Genomic DNA, 19,197 nt, shown 5'->3' on the forward strand with positions numbered 1-19,197 from the left:
TACAGGAAAGATTCCAGTCCCCTGAAATACTATTAGCTCATACTGAACTAGATAGTAGCTACCAATTACTTTTATCTTTTGCCTAATCGTTTTATCAGCAGAATACCACTTTTTTTTTTTCTAAGTCACAGATAGTGACTAATTTGATTAAATACTGAATCACCACGCTCTTAATGGCTAAAAGATTTTCAATTTGCTTGATTTATTGGAGTGTTCTTTGAAAGCCAATGGTGTTAGCACGGTGGTAATTATTTTAAATTTTTTATTTAAAATTAAACACAAACAGTATATAAAAAAAATTAATCACACGTACTCGATAAATAGACACAATAAAGTAATTTTAGGGATCCTCACAAAGAGGATTCCGAAAAGATCCTCATCTATCCCCCATAATTAAAAAAAGTAAAACTTGTACCGTTTCATTATTTTTTTCCCTTCAAAGAAGATTTCCTTGTCTAGCAAAAGGTGCTGTGTTAACTAATCTGTGTTTTTCCTTTTCTTTGTTCTTCCCTCTTCTTAGAAAAGCTCCTTTTGGGATTGATCTATGGCAACCATCAATATCTTCCAGAACCCTTACATGCCTATCCTCCACAAGTCCCAACTCCTCCATACCAGTTTTGCATATCAAAGATCATCATCCACCAAAATCCCATGTGATCATCAATCGATCAGAAGAAATCATCAGAAACTAGTCACCTTGTAAGCTTCAGTTCACTAGTATTATATATTTTTCAGCATATCTTTTTCTGCATAAATCTTTCACTTATTGCGTACCTAAATTGTCACAAAAACTGGCTGTGGTTAAAGGGTGACTCATGCATCAGATAAATCTCAACCAGATGCTCAACTTTCTGCTGATGATTCTCCATTATCTTCTTGGTGAGGTTATTAATTTTTTTTTTCCATGATTCGGTTTAGTAGTTGTGATCTTTCTGATCCGTACAATATTTTACTTTAAACTAATCTAAACTGAGGGAAGGCGAAAGAGTTGTGTTCTATACTAACTTTACTTCTTGTCACACGGTGGCAATATTAATCAGCACCTCTTTCATATTGACTCTCTGGTGCTTTTGGCTTTCCTTGCAGGAAAACCTGGATTGTGGGATTAATGTTGACAATCATTATACCTTCTTTGAGACACAAATGGGGACCCTTGCTGGCCCTCAAAAGTACATTTCCAAGCCTAATTATCATTAATTTTCCATTATATTAATTTTGCTATTTCTATTCCCTAGATTATTAAGCTTCTAGGGATGATTAAATTTGGTGATTTAATTAGGCAAGGTAGACACGGCAGTAGACACAGTGGAATCTGTGACGGAGGTGGTGGAAGAGTTAGCAGAGCAAGTAGAGAAGGTGGCTGAGCAAGTAGAAGACAAGCTTCCTGAGGATGCCAAGCTTAGAGACGCAATGGAGTCCATTGAACATCTTGCTGAGGAAGCAGTCAAGAAAGCTGAGCTAGCCAAGGATGTCATTCATAAGGTGAATAATTAAGGGAAATGATAAACATACTATTTTCTTCTTTCACTCACTTTGTGTTATTATATCTATTATTTTCGTTTGATTTATTCATGGCCACAAATAAAAAAAAGTGTAACGGACTAAAAAGTGTGAAAATCAACTTGCATGATTAATTACTACTCCATCACAAAATTTTACTTATTTGTTTTGGATTCTTAAAAACATTTTGCCACTTTGTAGTTCATAAAGTACAATATTGGTGCATTATTGGTGAATGGTGATATGATGTTTCATATATTTAATTGCAGGTGGAGGAAGTGGAGGACGAGGTTGAGAAGGCACTACTCACTGGGTCAGATACTACTGATCCTGCCAAGGGGGAGAAGGGCCAAAAGAGTACTTGACTACACTTTACCAATTTATTGAGATTTCATTGACCTATTGCTGCATATACCCATTTTGCCATAAATTTATAAATTAGTATTTCCTCATGCCATGTCCGTTCTGTAGATCACTAATCAAATCATTTGATTTTCTTCTCTCTTGTTTTGAATAATCTTTTTGCCAAAACGTGCAAAGCATTTATCCATTTTGTTTTGGGTTGAAGAAAATCGGTATTATACTATTGAAGACGTAACCAGAGGTGAAATTAGAAGACTAACAAGCAAAAAAAATGATATTGAAAGATTAGACGAGTTAAACTACTCCTTACATTTGGTTGTTGAACTACTATTGTAGTCTTACCCACACAAGGCGGGCACAAAAGACAAAGGCCTCCATGTTTAGTCATCAACTACAAGTTTTCTTCCTCCTTAGAGCGATTAGTAAGAACCAAGTCTAGGTTAGGACCCCTTGGTCCCCTCAAGGCGTCAAGCTCCTATAGTTTAATTTAGCAATTACAACCTTCAATCAATACATAAAGAATTAGATCTGGAAGCCTCAAATGTTATCAAATGTATTTTTTTTTTTTTTTTGGGAATTAAATCAAAATTTTCCTTGATGCAGAAAATATTGAACTTCTGAGTACAAAAATAATCAAAGCTTATCCTGTGGGATTCGATTGTAGTTGTTGAGTCATTTAGAGTTTGTTACTTGTCACCGTTGTTTCTTTTGAGTGCAAGGTAGCATCAAGCTTTAGCTTATGTAGTGTAACCTCAACGGTCATCTCTGTTTTCCATGAGTGGTGTGACATGCAATGTGGTGAGAGATAAACGAGTCGCTTGAAGAAAGAAAATTTTAAGAGTGTGAGACGGAATATTAGGTGACTACACGGCGAGTGATATCATTCAATGATCCTTAAGTTTATTTATTTATTTGAGCTGAGTTTCACACATTATTTTAATTTTTTGTACATTTTTTTTTTGTCATCCGATTAAATAAAAACAACAAAAATGATTCAACGAAGATGTGTGTTTATCATTTTTTTTCTTTTTTTTTCTTCGGACGATATAATATCTACACTAAATGCTTGTAAATTACGGAGTGGAGGATTCAAACATGAGACCTCAGTACAAGAAAAAATGCTTTTAACCAATTAAGCTACAAACTACTTATAAATTTCTATTCAACATATTAAACTTGAAAATGGCAGAAGAGTAAATCAACTCTCCTTGGTTGAAAAAGAGAATTCTCTTAAAGGGAATTTGGGTAAATTATCATGGGTTTCAGGCCAACGAGCTTATTTATTAATTAGATCTAGGTTTATGGAATGTCGCATAGGTTTCATACCCGTACAAAAAATTGGAAAAGACTCATATGATTAATGATTTAACTGAGACTATTGAAACAAAATAGTGCGTCCCTAAAGCCCATATTGGACGTTGTGTTGTAGCTTTATTATTGTCAAATGAATCACGCCTGACACATCTCGACCTAATAGCCAACTAGCTAATGTGATGGTCGACATTAAATTGATAATGTAATTTCACCATTAAGATGACAAAACACCATCAACATAATGACGAAAACCATAGTAAGGAAATTATGATGTGCACAATTTTGAACCAAAACGGCTCTTTTAGTAATTAATTTCAAACTATTATGCAAATCCTAAACAACCTGCCCAATTGGGTACACAACTAGGGATATGCTCCTATTATTATCATATTGAATTCAGAGCTCGTAGCAGTGCATGTAACATTTAACACAAATTAAAGTGTAGTGCTCGCAAAATCATAAATACGATCGTGCAGTTATTACAACTAGATAATTAAACAGTAAGAATGATCACCCTACACGGTAGGTGGATAGTCTCACTGCCAAACCCACTTGTCTGCTCCAAAAGCCTCCTTGCTCTCATTATGTCCTAAGGAATCGAAAAACAAAGTATGAATGGATCATCATTATTTATCTAGTCAAAATCATTTTCAATATACTAACCTTTGTTTTGGAAATCAATTTATATCAAATTATCAATCAAATCACATCAAGACAATTCAAAGATCATACCTAAAATCAATCACAAAACTAGCATCTACTAGTATAGCATAGCAAGCAAGTGAAATGGTATCAACCTAAGTAATAGCTATCCTCTATTAGCTCATCTAGCCTCTACTAGAAATATCGACATTGCAAATACTCTAGCAAAAAGAGAATTAGTTATGCATATTCAAACCAATCCCGAAACTACTGAGCACTGGTCAACGTTATACCGTCAAGGACCCAGAAGAGTTTTCCTCCAACCAGGAGGCTAATCACAACGCGACACGTGTCGACATCAGAAGCCAATCATAGCGCGACACATGTCAACATCGGAAGCCAATCACAACACGACACGTGTCAATGTCAGAACAAAGCTAGAAACTCTCTTCTATAAAAGGAGATCATTCTCCCACAATATTTCCTAATGTCATGTGTACTAAATCATTCACTTGTACTCACTAAAGGAGAGCTTGAACCTATGTACTTGTGTAAACCCTTCACAATTAATGAGAACTCCTCTACTTCGTGAACGTAGCCAATCTAGGTGAACCACGTACATCTTGTGTTTGCTTCCCTGTCTCTATCCATTTACATACTTATCCACACTAGTGACCGGAACAATCTAGCGAAGGTCACAAACTTAAGACTTTCTGTTGTACCGAAGTCCTCACTAATTTTGTGCATCAACATTTGGCGCCGTCTGTGGGAACGACACTTATTCCCATTCTCTTCAGCTTTGTTAAGCTGGTTTCCACCATTCGTACACTCTCTTTTGACCAGGCATTCCTCTCCAATATGTGGAGCGAAGAAAGCCACAGCACGCAGAATGACACCCATCTTGCACTTGGTGCGAGGCAACGAAAGAATGAAGGAAAGAGGGTTGCTCTTCAAGCTAAAGTCGATGAGCTAGAAGCTTAAAACAATCAGATAGCAATAAAGAATGAGGTCCTCCAAGAGCAGTATAAGAAGCTCTTTGAGACGCTCCACGAAACTAGGCGTACTCAAACACGCGAGCTTGTTACCCTTGTGGACATCAACCATCATCTGGGTGCCCCCCAACACAGAGGGTCACCTTCCTTCAACATGGGTATCCCTGATGAGGAGCGAGCTAATCATCAAAACATTGATCAACATGAGAATTCTCTCAACCCAGCTGCTTCGACCCGAAGTAGGAGAAGTTGAGGAAGACACCTCCTTACAGAAGGAGTGGAAGGATCGAAAGCCGTCTTTCGTGACTGTCGAGATTTCCTAAAGCAACGTCGAGACAATCCCATCCATGTAAGCTCGAAGATCAATGACCTAAGGGTCTCTGAAAGACTCGGTCCCCTCTCATGTCCCAGGCCGGCTACCAATTTGGGGAAAGGGCAATAAGTCATAGAGAAACACAAAGGTATAAGGGACTCAGAGATGTTTCGACAGACATACCTTGGAAGTCAGTACGGCGAGTTCAAGGAAAAATCACATGCTCTTAATCAAACCTTCATACTTCCAAGAGGAGATGGAGATTTACGAAAGAAAGCTCAAATGGTACATGACTCCACCCACGACCCTTTTGTCTTACAACTTCTTAAGGAAGTAAACAAGTTGAAGGCCGAACGACAAACTGAGATACCTGATTGGAACCAACCTAGGCCTGGCCTTCTTACAAGGAGGATCCTCGACACCCCCTCCAAGCAAAGACAAAGCAGAAGCTTAGCTTGCAACTCTATATTGGAAATGAGGACCCGATTAAACACCTTAACCTTTTTGAGTCCACCATGGCATACCGGATGCACACTGATGAAGAACGATGTCTTGTTTTCCCCTTTACCCTCTCTAGTGGAGCTCTAAACTGGCATTGCCATCTTCCACCTGAGACGGTAGACTCATTTGAGGAATTGAGGAAAATGTTTGTTTCTCAACACATTTTCCAGACCGATTGCTTGCACTCTGCGAATGACTTTTACACTATTCGCCAGAAGCCAAACGAGTCCTTACGTATGTATGTTGGCCGCTTCAGCCATGAGTATTCCCGTTGTAACAAGGCAGACGATAAGAATGCCCTCAAAGCCTTCACGGCAGGCCTACGTGACTGTTTCTTTAAGTACATAATCAATGCCAACACTTAACAGACTTACTCTGAGGTGATGGTCATGGCTTATAACCATGCATCCGCTGAGGCAAGGACATACCAAGGGAAACCCCCCACAGCCACCCCTTATCAACAAGTAGAGAGTGGAAGCCAGATCTAACCAAATGAGAATACCTCGACCTTCCAAACGGCAACGGTGCCTCCCCCTGCCTTACTTAATACTTCGCCAAGTCAACAGACATATCAATCTCAGGGCAAAAGGAAAGATCTACATCCTCACCAGTCTCATTTTAGTAAAAGGAGTAAGGGACACTATCGCGATAACCAAGGGTATCGCCACGATAATGCCCACCCCCAGGCAGTCAACACAGTGGGCCAAGCACGTGTCAGGACAGGCCCTACCCCAAGGTATGAGACATACACACATTTGAACGCCACATGCGTGGCCATTTACCCCAGCATAGCACACCTGATACCAAAGCCAATGTTGAGGCAGTCAGGTTACAAGCCCACAAAGAATACGAGCATGTTTTGCTGCTACCACGAGCATAACAGCCATGACAGCGAGAAGTGTATCACCCTTCGTGATCATATTGAAGCTTTGACACGTGAAGGAAAAATTGATCAATTCCTCCTCCACCCTCCACTGGGTAACCGTAACCAACGCCAGGTGAATGTGATATATTCCATAAGTGGTGGCACACCCATATCTAAATCTTCCAACAAGGCCATGAAAAATAGTGAATGAGCTTTAAGGTTTGGCCACCAAGTGGTTCACATGGAAGACATCAAGGGAGGCAAGTATCAAAAGCCTAACTGGGATCTAATATATTTCTACCCTGAGGAAGAAAGAGGTATCATCTACCCTCACAACGACCCACTGATCATGGAAGCTCACATAGCCAACTTTGAAGTACGACGAAACCTGGTAGACACGGGGGCTTCGGTCAATATCATGTTTGCTAAAGCTTTTAAGGCACTTAATGTAGCTGAACACTTGCTTGATCGCTCGATTTCTCCTCTGATAAGCTTCTCCGGTGATATCGTGCAACCTTTGGGGAGCATACACTTACTTTTCACCATTGGTACAGGCCCTTACACAGCTACTATTATCACTAACTTCCTGGTGGTTGATTGCCCAACGACATACAATGTCATCTTGGGATGCACATGCATCAATGATTTCAAGGCCATGGTATCCACACATATGTTGTTGATGAAATTTCAACCTCCTATGGCAATAATTACATCCGAGGAGATCAACTTAGTGCACGATCATGTTACAACACTTCGGTCAAGCAACAGCACTTACATGTGCCCAATGACCCTTTCTATACATGACCAAGTCATAAAGACCAGCCCAGACGAAGCCAACTTGGATCTTCATTGTGGTAACAGTCAACCCGACGATCCTCGAGATGACTCTTTCACCAGCAAGCACAGCCCGCTGAAGAGTTGGAGAAGATATTTATCTCAAAAGATTATCCGGATCGCATGGTGAAGATTGGCACCAACTTGTCACCACCCATTCGGTTGGCATTGATATCTTTTTTGCAAGATAACACTGAGGTCTTCGGCTGGTTATACAAGGACATGCCAGGCATCTCTCCCGATATCATCTATCATTGTTTAAGTATTGACCCAAAGACCAAGCCAATGAGATAGAATCGAAGATCTTATGATGTTGAACGGTATGAGGCAATGAAGGCAGAAGTTGAAAAACTTAAAGGTATAGGCTTCGTCCGCGAAGTCAATTATCCAACGTGGGTAGCAAATGTTGTCCTTGTTAAGAAGAATCTGACCAAAGAAAGTCTCTTGCTCCAAAAGGTCTTGTGGAGAATATGTGTCGATTACACCGACCTAAACAAATGATGCCCGAAGGATAGCTTTTCTCTTCCTCTCATAGACAGACTTATAGACTCTACGGTAGGGTGTGAACTCATGAGCTTCATGGATGCTTACTCAGAATACAACCAAATCCTCATGAACCCTCCGGACCAAGAACACACAACCTTCACTACTGATAGGGGACTATATTGCTATAAAGTCATGCCCTTCGGCCTAAAAAAGCAGGAATGACTTATCAGAGACTGGTCAATTCAATGTTCACTGAACAGATTGGGAAGAGCATGGAAGTTTACGTTGATGATATGCTAGTCAAGAGCAAACATGCTGGCCAACACATCACCAACCTACTTGAAACTTTCACCATTCTGAAGAGGTATCGAATGAGGTTGAACCCCAACAAATGTGCATTCGGCGTAGGCTCTAGTAAATTCTTAGGCTTCATGATAAGCCAACGAGGCATTGAGGCTAATCCCGAGAAGATCGAAGCAATCCTCGACATGAAGGAACCGGTAACTTCAAAAGACATCTAGAGCCTTACTGGCAAGGTGGCAACCTTAACTAGGTTCATCTCTAAGGCCACAGACAGATGTGCTCCTTTCTTCAAAGCACTTAAGGGAAGTAAGAAGTACATTACATGGACTAATGAATATGATGAGGCATTCAAGAACCTCAAATACTACATGAGTAAAGCCCCTCAGTTCTCCAAACCTGAGGTTGGTGACACTCTTATTATCTATCTGTCGGTATCGGCTTCAGCAGTAAGTTTCGTTCTCATTCGAAATGATGGTAATGTCAAACAGTCTGTCTACTACGCTAGCAAGGCCTTACAAGATGCGGAGACACGATACTCCAACATTGAGAAATTGGCTATAACATTAGTCATGTCTGCTCGAAAACTTCGCCCTTACTTCCAATCACACTCCATTATCGTGCTTACCAATCATACTCTTCGACAGATACTCCAAAGTCTTCACACTTCCGGGCAAATGATCAAATAAGAGATAGAATTAGGTGAGTTTGACATCTCCTACCAACCAAAGCCAGCTGAGAAGGGCTAAGCAGTGGCAGACTTCATCGCCGACTTCACATATCCTGTTGACATTGTTTCTACGCCTAAAGAAGTGGTTTCATTACCCTTGGAAGCTCAGAAAATAGAACCAACAGCCCCTGCATGGAGTCTATATGTTGATAACTCATCCAACCAACAAGGTTGTGGAGCAGGACTAGTCCTTATGACCCCTGACAAAGTGGCAATGGAGTATGCTCTTAGTTTCAAATTCAAGGCGTCGAACAATGAGGCCGAATATGAAGCCCTCTTAGCAGGCTTACGTTTGGCCAAACACCTTGGGGTTAAACAAATTGATATCTTCAGTGACTCCCAATTGGTGGTTAACCAGGTCACCAACAACTTTGACGCTAAGGATAACTCCAAGGCAGCATATCTGGCACAAACACAATTGTTGCTCAAGCACTTCCACTACCAGATCACCCAAATTCCTCGAGCAGCAAACAGTCATGCAGATGCTTTGGCTTGCCTCACCTAAGCGGTGGAAGACAAGATTGGGAGAAAAATTCAGGTCGAATTGTTGGCAGCACCAAACACCATAACTGCAGAAGTGTGCAACTTACAACAGGGGGATAGTTGGATTATCCCGATTTATAGATTCCTTGCTCATGGCACCCTTCCAAATGACAAAGTCCAAGCTAAGCAGATTCGATACAAGGCTACCTGTTACTTGATCATTAATGACCAACTCTATAAGCGGGGTTTTAACCTACCAAACCTAAAATGCCTTACGCCCGTAGAGGTGGAAACTGTCATTCGGGAAATACATGAAGGAGTCTGCGGAGATCATGCTGGATCTCGATCCCTAGCACACAAGGCTTTTCGCCAAGGATATTACTGGCCAACACTCCACCAAGATGCGATCAGAATATCCCGCTCATGTGATAAGTGTCAACGCTACACAACTATTCCTCACTCCCCTCCCGAGCCGCTCACTCCTATGATCAGCCCTTGGCCCTTCACCCAATGGGGACTTGATTTGATCGACCCAATGCCTGCAAGGAAGGGCAAGGTTCGCTATGCAATCATTGTAGTTGACTACTTCACAAAGTGGGTCGAAGTAGAACCCTTGGCAACCATTACTGAGGCAAAAATAGAATACTTCGTATGAAATGACATCCTTTGCAGATTCGGCATTCCCAATACGATAGTCACTGACAACGGGCGACAGTTCAACAACAATAAGTTCAGGATGTTCTGCTCTAAGTTCAACATCAACTTATGTTTTGCCTCCCCAGCTCATCCCCAGTCCAATGGACAAGTTGAATCCATCAACAAAATAATCAAGCAAACTTTGAAAACCAGCTTGGACAAGGCTAAAGGTTGTTGGCCAGAATTTGTACCCCAAGTTCTTTGGTCATACCGCACTTCGTATCGGACATCAACAAGAGAAACCCCATTCTCACTTGCCTTTGGTATAGAGATAGTTGTCCCAGTTGAGCTTGAGCAAGCAACGTTCCGAGTCCAGAACTACGTGCAAAGCGAAAATGACAAACAACTTACCCTTAACTTAGATCTAGTCGAGGAACACAGAAACCAGGCTCACTTGAGGAATGTCGCCTACAAGCAACACATCTCCAACTACTATGACTCAAGGCTCAAACCTTGTTCTTTCAAAGTGGGGGACTGGGTATTGAAGAAAAGATTACTCTGAGATAGAGTCCCGAGTGAAGGAACACTTAGTCCAAACTGGAATGGACCGTTTGAAGTTGTTGGCATCAGTCGCCCTCGCTCCTACAAACTTAGAAGCTTCAATGGCAAGACCATTGGCCATCCATGGAACGTTGATCACTTGAAGTACTATTACAAGTAAACTCACATTGTACAAGTGTTAAGCTTCAGCCGTTCGGCATCCTATGTAACGAAGACTATTTGGCATGAATTCAATAAAGAGGTGATTTAGACAACTCGGTCCTAATCCTCTTACATTCCTAGCAATGAAACACTCGGGTTCAAAGCTTCAACATGAATGCTTCCAACATGAAACAAAGTCTAAGTATATGTCAACAAGACTATACAAATAAATGAACAACTTCACAGTATATTCGTTCAATCATACATTCCAACACATTCATACATAAGCCAACTGTGCTTCGAAAGGGTTCAACATACTTTGTGTCATTCAACACTTGCTATAATGTGCCTCGACACGTAGCCCTTATTCTCACCAACCAGGTGATGAAATATGAAAAAGGAACTCATCCTCATGCCACCAACCAGGTGATGAAATGCACAACCCGTACTCTCCTTCATGCCACCAACCAAGTGATGAAATGTACAACTTGTACTCTAATATCATTTGGCAACTTGCCATTCATGCCACCAACCAGGTGATGAAATGTACAACCCGTACTCTCCTTCATGCCACCAACTAGGTGATGAAATGTACAACCCATACTCTAATATCATTTGGCAACTTGCCACTCATGCCACCAACCAGGTGAAGAAGGAACTCATCTTCATGCCACCAACCAGATGATGAAATGTACAACCCGTACTCTAATATCATTTGGCAACTTACCATTCATGCCACCAACCAGGTGAAGAAAGAACTCATCCTCGTGCCACCAACTAGGTGATGAAATGTGATGAAAGGTGATGAAGGAACTTAAATTCGTACCACCAACCAAGTGATTAAAGTAACTCACCATTCATTCCACCTACCAAAAGACGAGTGGTACAACTTGTACATGTGAACTCCTAGCATTCACAAATAATCAAAAACCATCAAGCTTGACAACTCAACTAGGGGAGCACTTATGCCCAACAAGAGTTATAGTCACCAACAAAGTCTTATTGCAAGCCAACAATAACTTCAATGCATGGCATACGAATATCAAGCTATTCAGCCCTCTTGCATCTGCTTCAGACATTTCCCCTCTATAACAATGCAAACACTACAACTCGTAGAAAGCTTCACACACTCTTGATCAAGACAGTATGAAGCAAAACCAATTTATGGTGCCAACAAGAGCTTCATCAAAGGAGTTCAACCACAATTCTCAAAAGCTTCACACTCTTAATCAAGACAGTGTGAAGCAAAACCAATTTATGGTGCCAACAAGAGCTTCATCAATGGAGGGCAACCACAATTCTCAAAAGCTTCACACATTCTTGATCAAGACAGTTTGAAGCAAAACCAATTTATGGTGCCAACAATACCTTCATGAATGGAGGGCAACCATAATTCTCAAAAGCTTCACACACTCTTAATCAAGACAGTGTGAAGCAAAACCAATTTATGGTGCCAACAAGAGATTCATCAATGGAGGGCAACCACAATTCTCAAAAGCTTCACACATTCTTGATCAAGACAGTTTGAAGCAAAACCAATTTATGGTGCCAACAATACCTTCATGAAAGGAGGGCAACCACAATTCTCAAAAGCTTCATACACTCTTGATCAAGACAGTGTGAAGCAAAACCAATTTATGGTGCCAACAAGAGCTTCATCAATGGAGGGCAACCACAATTCTTAAAAGCTTCACACTCTTGATCAAGACAGTGTGAAGCAAAACCAATTTATGGTGCCAACAAGAGCTTCATCAAAGGAGGGCAACCACAATTCTCAAAAGCTTCACACACTCTTGATCAAGACAGTGTGAGGCAAAACCAATTTTTGGTGCCAACAAGAGCTTCATCAATGAAAGGCAACCACAATTCTCAAAAGCTTCACACTGTCTTGATCACACACTCTTGATCAAGACAGTGTGAAGCAAAACCAATTTATGGTGCCAACAAAAGCCTCATCAAAGGAGTTCAATCACAATTCTCAAAAGTTTCACACACTCTTGATCAAGACAGTGTGAAGTAAAACCAATTTATGGTGCCAACAAAAGCTTCATCAATGAAGGGCAACTACAACTCGTAGAAAGTTTCACACACTCTTAATCAAGACTGTTCGAAGCAAATTCAATTTATATGGTTCATCCAAACCTTCGACTACTACAAGGTGTGGCTTGCATCACAATCTCTTGCTCAATAGTGTGGAAGCAAAATTCTCCCACATTTTCAAATTTCTAATTTTCCCAACAAAAAAAAAGGGAAATTGGGAAATTCAACAAATTTCTAGTTTTCCCACAAAAAAAAAAAAGGAAATTGGGAAATTCAACAAAGCTTCCTTTACCCTTCTTGGTCATAGCAATGTATTAGTGTTATTCCTTTACCCTTCTTGGTCATAGCAATGTAGTGGGAGCTGCAAGCTTCACGTGTTTTAACTTTGTCAGAGCACTTTGAAAAGTGGTATGTGGTATCTGGAAAGTTGATGTTGCATGTGAAGATTGCAGACAAGCTTTATCCAAGGAAATCTGGCTCTCGAAGTTTAGAGAGAGATGCCTCTTCGGTTTTTTAACAAGCAATCATATCAGGGATCTGGCTCTCGAGATTCAGAGAACGATGCCTCTTCGATTTTTGAGAAAGTAATCCTGTTGGGAGTCTGGCTCTCGAGATTCGGAGGGCATTGCCTCTTCGATTTTTGAGCATGTAATCCTGTTGGAAGTCTGGCTCTCGAGATTCAGAAAGCGGTGCCTCTTCAATTTTTGAGAAAACAATCATGTTGGGAGTCTGACTCTTGAGATTCGAAGAGCAGTGTCTCTTCGATTTTTGAGAAAGTAATCATGTTGAGAGTGAGTCTGGCTCTCGAGATTCGGAGGGCGGTGCTTCTTCGATTTTTGAGCACATAATCCTATTAGGAGTCTGGCTCTCGAGATTCGGAGGGCGGTGCCTCTTCGATTTTTGAGCACGTAATCCTGTTGGGAGTCTGGCTCTTGAGATTCGGAGAGTTGTGCCTCTTCGATTTTTAAGCAAGCAATCTTGTTGGGCATGTTTTCTCGAATGTGAGTAAAGGTTGGGCATTTTTGCTAGTCTGCCTTGCCACGAAGCACGAAGGTTGACACACATTGGGACTTTCTAGTTATCAAGCAGTGGTGCTGATCCTTTACCCTTGTGGGTAATAGTAGAGTAGCTGGACCTTCAAAATTTATGTGTCTAAATTTTGTCAGAGATCTTTGGCAAAGTTATTTGTGGTACCCGAGGAGCTGATGTTGCATGTGGAGAGTGGTGCCTATTCGAAATCCGAAGAATGGTGCATCTTCGATTTTTGAACCAACGGCCCTGTTACCCTTTCTTTTATAAGGGCACCAATTATGTGCAAGAAGTACATTCAGAGAGTTATTGCTTAGGAATTTTCCCCTTACTTTCTCAAAAATCGAAGAGACACTGCTATCCGAATCTCAAGAGTCAGACTCCCAACAGGATTGCTTTCTCAAAAATTGAAGAGGCACCGTTCTCTTAATCTCGAGAGCCAGATCCCCGACAAGATTGCTTGATTGAAAACCGAAGAGGCATCTCTCTCCGAACTTCGAGAGCCAGATTTCCTTGGATAAAGCTTGTCTACAATCTTCACATGCAACATCAGCTTTCCAAATACCACAGACCACTTTTTCAAAGTGCTCTGACAAAGTTAAAACACGTGAAGCTTGCAGCTCCCACTACATTGCTATGACCAAGAAGGGTAAAGGAATAACACTAATACTTGTTGTGATAGAGACTCCTATATATGTCGACCTCCATCCTCCACAACCAGGCAAACCTGCAAATAAAAAAAATACTCAACTTTTCTTCACATCTGAGAGGGCACTCTCAGCAGAGTCTCTTGAAATATTCAGTTTCTTTTCCTCCCGATAATACCTCTGCAACCAAGCCACACCAGAGCAAGAGTATCTCATATCATCAGGGTTAAAAGCAAGAGTATCACATGTCATGCTTTTTCCCTGTCTTTTCCTTTGGCCTTGTTCTTACCTGCAAGACAAAGAGAAAGAGAGCAATCAGTCAGCACTTGGAATCAGGCTTCCAGTCAGGAACTAACTGTCTGGAACCCCTTGCCTGATTACTTACCTGGCATTGCTCTCAAGTACTCATTTTCAACATCTTATGCTTCCAGAGAAGATACCACATCTACCTGATAGGGCAAGTGAGAAGGATACAAGGAAGCATGTTGAGACAAGTGTAACAAAACACGTGCCGATACATCCACTACTTTGTCAACAGCAAAAGTATCCCATATCAGCAGGGTCGAACGTACTCTAGATTTGATGGACCTGTTTTGACCCTCAAATTCTTGAGTCGGCCTTATACTCTAGAGGAAACCAGAAAACCCTCGAGCCCAGTTCAAGAATAAGCCTATGGAAAGTTACTTCTTCAAAAGCAAAAGTATCTCATTTCATCTCTTCTCCATTTGCTTCTCCTTATCCTTGTTGCTGTTTACGACACAAGGAGAAGGAGAACAATTAACCGAAAGCCGAAGTCGAACCTCTGATCTAGGTTGCTTGCTTGGAAATTTGATTGCTTACCTTGTCTGTTACCTCATTCGGCAAATCTCCTAACTCGGCGACTTGGGGGACTCCTACTATAGGGTTTGTATCGCACTTGACCAAGCCCGAAACTACAAGTAAGCTTCAAGTGAAATTGATACATTACTTTGGGCATCTTCATCGGTTAAAGATACCACCCCTGGATGGAGGAAAAGTACTTCCAAAGAAGATGTCACATCTACATATGAGACAGATAAGGCAAGTGAAAATGATACCACACTTCGGTACTTAGAAGTTTTGTGATTACTCAATGGCTTGGATCTTGCAAGTCCTCAACCGAGGAGCTTCCCTCACTCGACAACTTAGGGGAGCACAGTTTGTACCATACTTGACCAATCCTGAAACTACTGAGCATCGGTCAACGTTATACCGTCAAGGACCCAAAAGAGTTTCCCTCCAACCAGGAGGCCAATCACAGCGCAACACATGTCGACATCAAAAGCCAATCATAGCGCGACACGTGTCAACATCAGAAGCCAATCACAACACGACACATGTCGATGTCATAATGAAACTAGAAACTCTCTTCTATAAATAGAGATCATTCTCTCACAATATTTCCTAATGTCATTTGTACTAAATCATTCACTAGTACTCACTAAATGAGAGCTTGAACCTATGTACTTGTGTAAACCCTTCATAATTAATGAGAACTCCTCTACTCCGTGGACGTAGCCAATCTGGGTGAACCACGTACATCTTGTGTTTGCTTCCCTATCCCTATCCATATACATACTTATCCATACTAATGACTGAAGCAATCTAGCGAAGGTCACAAACTTAACACTTTCTGTTGTACCAAAGTCCCCACTGATTTTGGGCATCAACATAAGTCATAAGTAATTGGAAAAACTACGCAAGATTGTTAAGGTGGCAACGGAACCCTAGTGCTTAAATTGATTTTCAAAACCGTATTCTTTTGATTTCTTTAATTATTTTTATTTAAATTCTTTTTTATTATTTTAAGTTACAAAATCAACCTTTTACAAACTTTGTTTTAAGTAGTTAATTAAGAATTGGGTTAAATACAAATTATTCATTCAACCTTTGTGGAGAACAACCTTACTAGAGCCGACTATACTACAATTACCTTGTACTCTTGCAAGTATTTTAGATGTTTTTATCACTACTTTTCCATGTGATAAAAATCCTATTACCAAATCTATCGTTTGACAAAAAAAAAATGAAAAACTGTAAAAACTAATCAAATTTGGACATGTTAACGATTATCAGTTTAATTTTTTTTTATTATTTTAACAACTTGAGGAGCAATTTGATAAGGGTTCGAGTACTACTCAGGAACTGGTCGAGTTGGCCTTAAGTAATTTTGTTTAGAAATCTTATAAGATAGTCTGACTATGAACAATATGTAAATATCATTGTAACAAAATTATTGACATGTGTTGAGGCCAAAAAATGTAACGTGCAAGCCCAATCGAGTCTTGAAACCAATTATCATACAAGCCTCAAGTCAAGCCCGAATACATGCAAAGGGTGCGAAATCGAGAAGGAGGTATGTTCGTAATCATGCCATGCTATGTTAATCAAGCCCCACATTTGTGTAAATCACACCATGCTCGTGAGAACTCATGCATATTCATCACACCAAACTTTATCACACAAATCACTATTCATGCTAAGATAAGCCCAAGCCACATGCCCGGGGCTTGTCAAGTGAATTGTGGTGTAGATGGTTATGAAAGTTCATTGGGCCTACGTGGAGCCAAGATTGTGGAAAACTTTGGGTTGCTTGGGAGCCCAAAGTCCAAGCCTATAACCTTTGTATTCCACATGGATAAGTTTGAGAGAGAACCAGCCTAGTTTCCTTCTTTCCCTAGCAATCTAACCAACTTAGTTAGGGAGGAACCAAGCCCTGACCTTTAGAGTCATGTGAAAGCCAACCAGACATGCATTTAATGAAGAGAGATGCAGACTTTCCCTTTTTAGCTCACATAGAAATCCAACGTGCGAAAGCCATGAGGTGCACCACCAAAAGTAATGCATGCGGAAAGCTGACCTGGGAAATCAACGCATCGGGAAGAAAACATGATGCAGGTTCTACAATCTAGCCTCCTTACATCAAAATATGGGAGTAGCAGGAGAACTAGGAAGAAATAAGGGAGAACCAAGCCACAATTAGAGATTCATTGGGAACCTAGAAATGAATCATTCATCTACAAAAAGGGGAGTCATAAGGCATTAAAGGGGATCTAAGAACTCAACCCAGAACATCATAATACAGAGCTTTAAACGTTAGAGAGAAATAAAGAACCATCTTTCTGCGACCTTAGGGTTTTCCCAAACTTCTTTCATCTCTTTTAGTTAGGGAAAGCCTCTTGATGCCCAATCCTCCAACTTCACAAAGAGAACCAAAGAAACCCAAAAACATCACTCTGCAACCTTAACATTCTCCATAACCTCATTTGAGTATTCCAGCCATCGTAAGTCTTGCTACCACCCTTGGAAACTCAAATTATTCAATCTAGAACACCATACAATCATGCCAACTCTCTCTCTCTCTCTCTCTTTCTAGAAATAAAGAACCATCTTTCTGCGACCTTAGGGTTTTCCCAAACTTCTTTCATCTCTTTTAGTCAGGGAAAGCCTCTTGATGCCCAATCCTCCAGCTTCACAAAGAGAACCAAAGAAACCCAAAAACATCACTCTACAACCTTAACATTCTCCATAACCTCATTTGAGTATTCCAGCCATCGTAAGTCTTGCTACCGCCCTTGGAAACTCAAATTATTCAATCTAGAACACCATACAATCATGCCAACTCTCTCTCTCTCTCTCTCTCTCTCTCTCTCTCTCTCTCTCTCTCTCTCTCTCAACACATTAAACTGATGAACTTCTAGTTTCCGCACCATGCCTCATTTGAGCAGGTCATTATTTGCTTAATCATGCTATCTTCGAGTCATTAATCCAACCGGTATAATTCTTAAGACGTGCTAATTCTTTCGAGATATTCTGAGACTTGGTACGAAACCGAACCAAGGGAGATAAGAAGACGTTCTCAAAGCCCAAGTCCACTTCGACCTAAAAGTCCCCCAACAACATGTTATATGATATCGATGCACTATTAGCAATATTAATGACCCATCGAATCTTTAATAAAGGACCTGGCATCCAAAACGCTCCCTCTCACACCTATCTGTTTCCCCATAACAAATCACTAGATCTACAAGTTTCATAGTTGTCGCCCCTTACTTGCTTGGGGCCAGTAGTAACCCTTTTCCTGCTCATTTGGTGGTTTTTGTTAGTTTGTGAAGTGTTTGACTATTTTATTAATGGAGCTCATTTGATTTTGGAGTTCCAAACTCCGAGTTCAATCTTCTGGACTTAGGTGTTGATGATTCCAAGAGTTTGTTATGTTGCTTTGCTTATTTCAGGCCTATCTCATCTTTAAATCCACCAGTACGTGACAACTAGTTTCGCAAAATGACTTTGTATGTTATGTTGGAGTCTCTTTTGGCTTGAGGACTTTGGATTTTATTCAAAAAAATTTGATAATAAAACCACTATTGTTTCGCTTCAAAACGATCGAGATCCTGTAGAATGAATTTTTGTCTTGTAAAAAACAGGTTAAAAGTCTTTAACATGCTAGTTTTTCTTTTTTGGATTTTTTTTAAACAAGGGGAGAGGATGAGCTTAGCCTCACATTGGGCTAGCAATAATGTAGTTCAAATTCGCCTTTGGCAAGAATCGAACTTAAGACCTCTCATTTACAAGTGAAGAGGAATATCACTAGACCATGTACTAAGTGGCAGAATGCTAGTTAGAAGGTTAATCTTCTAAATTTCTATAATACAAATATTATTATCTTTCTCACATCGTCCTAATTACAAGTGATGACGTATATCTAGTGCATTGATTTTTTCATAATCCCTTTTTCAAATGAAGAGTTAAAACAAAATTAAGTTGAAGATGTCATTGTCTAGGCCGTGTAACGTATTTTT

At 40.5% G+C, this 19,197-nt stretch overlaps 1 protein-coding gene across 1 annotated transcript; it reads left to right on the top strand.

The window, feature by feature from the left end:
* The first annotated feature begins 406 nt into the window (after window positions 1-406).
* Window positions 407-2,000, top strand: LOC126601137 (uncharacterized). Its single transcript, XM_050267798.1, has 5 exons — window positions 407-699; window positions 808-879; window positions 1,087-1,169; window positions 1,280-1,482; window positions 1,770-2,000. Exons 1-5 carry the CDS (start codon window positions 545-547, stop codon window positions 1,863-1,865), a joined length of 609 nt encoding a protein of 202 aa, XP_050123755.1. The 5' UTR covers window positions 407-544; the 3' UTR covers window positions 1,866-2,000.
* The last annotated feature ends 17,197 nt before the right edge of the window (window positions 2,001-19,197 follow it).

The sequence above is a fragment of the Malus sylvestris genome, chromosome 15 (genome assembly GCF_916048215.2).
Source record: "Malus sylvestris chromosome 15, drMalSylv7.2, whole genome shotgun sequence".
NCBI classification, from domain to species: domain Eukaryota; kingdom Viridiplantae; phylum Streptophyta; class Magnoliopsida; order Rosales; family Rosaceae; genus Malus; species Malus sylvestris.

Coding starts and splice junctions, on each gene's coding strand:
- LOC126601137 (XM_050267798.1), top strand. CDS start 545: ATGGCAACCATCAATATCTTCCAGAACCCTTACATGCCTATCCTCCAC. Junction 1,170..1,279: donor ACCCTTGCTGGCCCTCAAAA/GTACATTTCCAA, acceptor TGATTTAATTAG/GCAAGGTAGACACGGCAGTA. Junction 1,483..1,769: donor CCAAGGATGTCATTCATAAG/GTGAATAATTAA, acceptor ATTTAATTGCAG/GTGGAGGAAGTGGAGGACGA.